The 6,671-nt window shown below is 52.1% G+C and overlaps 1 protein-coding gene across 1 annotated transcript; it reads right to left on the reverse strand.

Annotated features, from left to right (window-relative positions):
• Positions 1-345: 345 nt before the first annotated feature.
• Positions 346-813, reverse strand: LOC135999359 (olfactory receptor 14J1-like; the record flags this gene model as incomplete). Its single annotated transcript, XM_065652916.1, has 1 exon — positions 346-813. A coding segment is annotated over one exon (468 nt), but the record flags the coding sequence as incomplete, so codon positions are not given.
• Positions 814-6,671: the final 5,858 nt, after the last annotated feature.

Below are 6,671 nucleotides of genomic sequence, written 5' to 3' on the forward strand. Positions count from 1 at the left end.
TGAAAAAGGTCTTGGAGTTCAGATGTCAGCAGAAAACAGTTTGCCGGAGAGCCTTTTATTTTGCTTAAACACAGGGAGCATGATTCCTCATGGACACAGACACTCAGTGAGAAAAGAAAAGCAGGCAGTGAACTAAAAATGGAATTACAGTATTATCATAAGAGAAAAACACAACTAGAGACAAAAATACTGCACACAGGATGAACCTGCAATGAGTTAGACTATAACTTGTATGTAGAAGAAGACAGAGACAGTTTATAGCTTCGGAAGAAATCCAGTCATCAGTTTCCACAGGGCATCCTTGAGCTCCTGGTTCCTCATGCTGTAGATGAGGGGGTTCACTCCTGGAGGCACCACTGAGTACAGAACAGACACCACCAGGTCCAGGGATGGGGAGGAGATGGAGGGGGGCTTCAGGTAGGAAAACATGGCAGTGCTGACAAACAGGGAGACCACGGCCAGGTGAGGGAGGCACGTGGCAAAGGCTTTGTGCCGTCCCTGCTCAGAGGGGATCCTCAGCACGGCCCTCAAGATCTGCACATAGGACAGCACAATGAACACAAAGCAGCCAAAAGTTAAACAGACAGTACCTACAAGAAGCCAAACTTCCCTGAGGTAGGCATCTGAGCAGGAGAGCTTGAGGATCTGGGGGATTTCACAGAAGAACTGGTCCAGGGCATTGCCCTTGCACAGCGGCAGTGAAAATGTATTGGCCGTGTGCAGCAGAGCAACGAGAAACCCAGAGGCCCAGGCAGCTGCTGCCATGTGGACACAAGCTCTGCTGCCCAGGAGGGTCCCGTAGTGCAGGGGTTTGCAGATGGCAACGTAGCGGTCGTAGGACATGATGGTGAGAAGATAAAACTCTGCTGCAATGAAAAAGACAAACAGAAAGAGCTGGGCAGTGCATCCCATATAAGAAATGGCCCTGGTATCCCACAGAGAGTTGGCCATGGATTTGGGCACAGTCATGGAGATGGAGCCCAAGTCAAGAAGGGCGAGGTTGAGGAGGAAGAAGTACATGGGGGTGTGGAGGTGCTGGTCACAGGCTATGGTGGTGATGATGAGGCCGTTGCCCAGGAGGGCAGCCAGGTAGATGCCCAGGAAGAGCCAGAAGTGCAAGAGCTGCAGCTCCCGTGTGTCTGTGAACGCCAGGAGGAGGAACTGGGTGATGGAGCTGCTGTTGGACATTCGTTGTTTCTTGCCGTGGGGACTCTCTTCCAAAAAGGAAATGACATCTTAAAATCAGGACATACTCCTCTGAGCAAAGCCACTCCATTTTTCATTCACACCCAGCCCCACTTAAAATGCATTTCGTTTCTCTGCTATGTGCTGGCTGAGTGTGCTGTGAGGAGCAGGACCTCTGCCCGTCTGGGGCCCAGCAGCCAGCTTTGCTCGGCTGCAGTGGGGACATGGGAGCTGGTTTGAGAGCTCTGATGTTCACAAGCAATGTCATATGTTATGCACTGTTCATGAAAAACTTCAATATCTGCTCTCATGACACTTAAGAGCATGGGCTGCAGAGCGGAGGCTTAGTGTGTCATTATTATGATTTTGTCCATGTTTTTAATTTTCCACCATCACATCTCATGACTAGATTTTTGTAGGGCTTGAGTTTCTCATATATATGACTGAAAATGTGAAGAGTCTTGAGACGGGACAGGCAAAAGGGCTCATCTCTCTGTGGCTCAGTGCAGAGTCAGGAGAGCAGCTTTTACCCATTTGCCCTGTGCTTTCACCTGTGCTGCCTTAAAAACAACTTCATAAACAATCCTCTTTTGAAAAGAAAACCCAAAACTGGACTCGTACTGGAGCAGGGAGCCCTGTTTGAAAGGGCAGATCTGCAAACTCTTCTCTGCCCCAGCCCAGAGGTGCAGATGTGATGGAGAGAGCAGGACACGCCCCCTCTCCCAGACAAGCAAAGGACTCTGGCAGGAGAGTGCAGACCCCAAATAAAGGCTCAGCACTCCTGGCATCCTACAGCAGAGCTGGGCCTTTCTGGGGGCAGCTGGTGAGCCCAGCAGGACAGGCAGAGCAGAGTCAGGGCTCCTGGAGATGGGATGTGCTAAAGGGACAGTCCGATCATTGCCCAGCAGACAACCCCCAGCAGCCACCTGCAGAGCAGGAGCAGAAGAGCTCCTGACCAGCCCCTGCTCTGCTGCCTGGAGCTGTCCCTGCCTGCAGCTGTGTCTCTGTGCCCAGGTCTCCTCCTGTCAGTGTCACAGACCCCATCCCAGCTGCTGTGTGCTCAGCTCTGCCCTGCAGACCCCTCCCAGCAGCTGGCACTGCCCAGGGGCAGCTCTGTGTGGGCCGGCTCTGATCAGAACATCAGACCAACAATAATGAGCATGGAAAAGTGATCCTGGTCCTGTCTGGAAGCCAGGGTGTGTTGATTTCTGATACTCGCAGGTTTATTCACCTCTAAGAGAAATGGATCTGGAATTTCAGTGCCTCCTCCTGAACTGAGACATTAATTTCTGTGTCCCATTGGCCACATAGACAACGCAGAGTATGAGACTGTTAGAATAAGATACTTCCCTTTCACAAAGCCCCTGTCTTACTGTGCTTCTTTAAAAGCCTCCTGAGAATGGCCTTTAGTGAACTGAAGCTGTGAACAGCACTGACCCATGCAGGCCCCATTCTATTGCACGACCCTGCCCTACCAGATGTTGCTCCTTCCCCCCACAGCTTCTCCCCACAGCACCGTGGGGATCTCCCCGGGCAGGCTGAGCGCTGACCTGGCAGGCGGCAGAGTCCCTGCCCCGGCACAGCCCTGGGGTGCAGGGACCCTGCTCTGCAGGACAGCCCTGGGCACCCATGGGTGCTCACCCATCTTCACAGCTGTTCAAAATTGCCTGACAACAGCCCCCTCCTTACTGATCCCTCAAGCTGTGCCTGTGCTAACTTGAGGAGATGCCTCCAGGAGCTGCAGCTGCATTGCCCTGCACCCAGAGACTTACCATGGCAAGGGCTGCAAAGATTTCTCCTCCAGTGAGCTCTCAGTCATCCTCCCCATCCTGACCACCTTTCATCTCTCTCTGCCTCGCTCGTCTCCCTGAGATCCCCAGGCAGAGCCCTCAGCCCTGCTGCGCTTTGCAGAGGAGCTGCTCCTGGGCAGAGCTGTCTCTCTGCAGCGCTGCCGCTTGCCATGAGCTCCCTCTGTCCCAGGAGTCCAGCCCAGCTCAGCAGCACAGGAGCAGCCCAAGGCGCTTTAATGACCCCTCTGGTGGGTTTGGTGCTGAGTCCATGAACCTCAGAACCTGGAGGAAGCTGAAGAAACCTCTCAAGAAGCCCAAGTCAGATTCAAACTCCAAAGTTTCTTGTAATGTTACTGGGTTTCCCTGAGGAAAGCTACTGATGATCCGATCCCAGGGTCTGGTTAGAGAAGAAAACTGGAGGCAGAGATGACAGGTCAGGACAAGCAAGGTGAAGGTCTCTCTGATGCTGAGTAAACCTGGATGTGTTTCATTAACCAAAGGGTCAAGCCCTGACCCCCAGCCCTGGGAAGGCAGATCCTGTCCCTCCCACGTTGCCCAGGGCCCTTCCTGGGACAGTGTGATGTGGGGCTGTGCAAGGCCAAGGGCAGGACTATGGTCCCACACCTCCCAGGTTCCTGGCTGGGGACAAGGAGGCCATGAGGCCCCTGTGCTGTAAGGACAAGGTGTCTCCTCACAGGCGTCAGAGCTGGAGACAACAGCCACAGCCAAGGGGAGAAGCAGCTCCAGCTGTTAGTGTTTACATGCAGACGGTTTATCCTGATGAGGGTGTCTATCCCAAGATAACATCATGAGGAGTTACAGGACACTACGAATATCACCTGCAGGAGAAACTTTGCGGTCTTGCGGGGCTAGTGCTCGTAATGCCAGAGGTCTGGACTTAGAGGGGAAGTTTCCCTTCATGTGGGAGAACATCAGGAATGCGTGGAGCTCTGCCTGGGGACAGAGAATATCAGCTGAAAGTTGAGGACTCAGCGTGAGAGGGCAGAACAACATGGGCAATGTTGTGGTGGGTGGACATCAGCTACTGACTCACTGATGAGGAAGAGGAATTAGATGAGGCCTCCTTCAGACAAAGGGAAGAAGCCTCATGTTTTCAAGGCTGTGTCCTCATGGCAAACCTAAGATATCCCAATATCTGCAAGGTACCAGCCATGCAGGAGGGTTTTGGAGCTCATGGACAACATCTTCCTGACACGGGTGGCTGAGGAGTCAGTGAGGTGAGGTGCCCTGTGGGACTTCACGCTTACAAACCAGAAAGGGTTGGTCAGGGGTGGAACAGTCAGGGCTGGGAAAGTGGAGTTGAGGCTCCTGGAAGATGATAACAAGGCAAAGAGCAGGATTTCAGGAGAGCAGGCTTTGGCCTGCTGATGGACCTGCTTGGGTCCTATGGGATATGACCTTGGTGTTTGCAGTGTGTTTTTCTCTCACATTTCCTCCCTCCTGTCTCCCACCTGCTGTTGTGCAGCGTTTTTTACCCTTTCTCAAATACAATATCACAGAGGCGCTGCCAACATCCCTGAGTGGCTCAGATTTGGCAAGGAGTGGGTCCATCCTGGAGCCAGCTCATATCGGCTCTGTCTGACATCAAACTCCTGTTGTCTTCCCAGAGAGGTGACAACTGTAGCACGCCCACACTCACCCCCAGTTCCAAGACTTTGCCATGTAAACCCAACACAGGGTGATAATGTCTTGGATGTTACAAACTACTTGATCATGGAGAAGAAATGGAAAAGTTCTTCTGTTAGTAACCTGAGGAAGTCACAAGTCAATGAGTAGATTCCTATGGGGAACTGTAATTGCCCTGGCCATTAATTGCACTGGCCAGGCAAAGCAGCAGGTGCCAACAGTCCAGAGGATCTTGGGCCAACTTCTTAACGTGACTGCCTGGTGGGACAACAAGGGTGATGCTCACATGGATCTGGAACTGGGAGACAAAGAAGAGCTGGTGAGGGATGTGAACATCAGTGTCCACCTTGGCTGTGGTGACCAGGCAACAGTGGCATTCCAGGCACCAGAGGGGAGGGAGGAAGGCCAGCAGCAGAGCACAGGCTGGTGGGCTCCAGAGGAGAAGACACGGACATACTGGGAGACGGCGGCCAATAAAGGTGGTGACATGGAAGTAGGTCTGAAGGGTGAAGGAGCTCAGGAAATCCGAGAAGCCTTACAGGACAGCCTGCTCCAAGCACAAGAATGATCTCTGCAAGTACCTATGAAAAGAAGACTTTATGTCATGAGGCTGCTTGTCTGAACTGACAGAGCTCCAGGGCAAAAAGGCAGCACATGGGAGGTGGAAGCAGGTCAAGCTGTAAAGGAGGAATTTAGAATCCTTGTCCATGGATGTGGGGATGATGCCAAAGCTGCCCTGGACTTGATACCTGCAGGGGAGGCTGAGGGCAGCAAGAATGAGCTGACACTGCTTCCTTATAGTAAAAGAATAGACAGGGTGAACGTGGGCCTGCTGCTGAACTTCGTAAGAGTCGAATCAGACAGGACCGATGTACTTCATGGCTTCTTTGCCTCCATCTTCACCAGCAAGGTCTCCTGGGACTTTGTTCCTGAAGGCAGGAGTCTGGAGAACAGCCAGGAGTGGATGGGGCTCAAGTCAGGAGTTACCTGAGCAAATTCAGGCACCATTAGAGAAAAGGAGATGGGTCACTTGACCGGCTCCCTGAACACAAGTATTGCTGTGCTGTGGCACCTGAGATTCCCAGGAACTCCCACCTCTTGGTCCAGAGTTGTGTGACTCCCCTTGAGGTGTCCTGTCCTGTCTCCTCGCTCAAGTGGTGCATCAGGCACCCACTTTTCTGACACATTCAGTCTTTATCAGGAGATTCATTAGATCCAAATTGGAGATTGTTGATACCAGCTCTTCTGGAAATGAGGGCATTGGGAGGGGGACGGAAATATAAGAAATTTGTCTTTATTACTATTTATTATGGAAATGCTCACTGTTTGGCTACAGTTCTGAAATGTCTCTAATCATCCACACCAGACTTGACGCCTTTAGGCAAGTGCTGCAGAGAGCCTCGGCTTGTAAGAGCGTTTTGGCTGTTAATGAGCCCTCTGCTGCCATGATCCTGAGCTGCAGCTACTGAAAGAATGAACAAACTCCTAATGAAGTGAAAGGCAGAAACAAACTCCAAGTTTCTGAGGGTGTTTGGGACCCACGAGGGGCCATCGCTGACACAAGCAGTCCCTGTCCCTGGAGGCTGCTGAAGGAAAAGCCTGGAGACAATGGTCAGAGGTGGTAAAGGCGATGTGGAGGTGGCTCTGGTGCCCTGTCAGCCCTTCATGGTTGTTTAGCATCAGAATGGCCAAGCCCTGACCCCCAGGGCCTGGCAAAGGAGACCCTTTCAGTCAAATGTTTCTCAAGGCTCTGCCTGTGGTCACTGGGAGGGTATGTGTGTTTTGGGTATGGGTTTGGTGCCAAGTGCTGTTACTTTTACCACAAGGCTCTGGTTTTCTGAGGATTTGGCAATGCCTATGAGGTTCCCCAAACCCATGCAGCTTCTTTCATAGACCTGCAATGGTCACCAATCACCTGAGCTGTCCTGGTCCCAAACTTGCTTGAATCCGCTCTTTGGATCCATGCCCCAGCACTGAAAGCACACGTTCCTTCTTCTGCTGCCCTAAAATAAAAAAGAAAAATCAATCTATTCCACATTAGCATGATCA

The sequence above is a fragment of the Caloenas nicobarica genome, chromosome 28 (genome assembly GCF_036013445.1).
Source record: "Caloenas nicobarica isolate bCalNic1 chromosome 28, bCalNic1.hap1, whole genome shotgun sequence".
NCBI classification, from domain to species: Eukaryota; Metazoa; Chordata; class Aves; order Columbiformes; family Columbidae; genus Caloenas; species Caloenas nicobarica.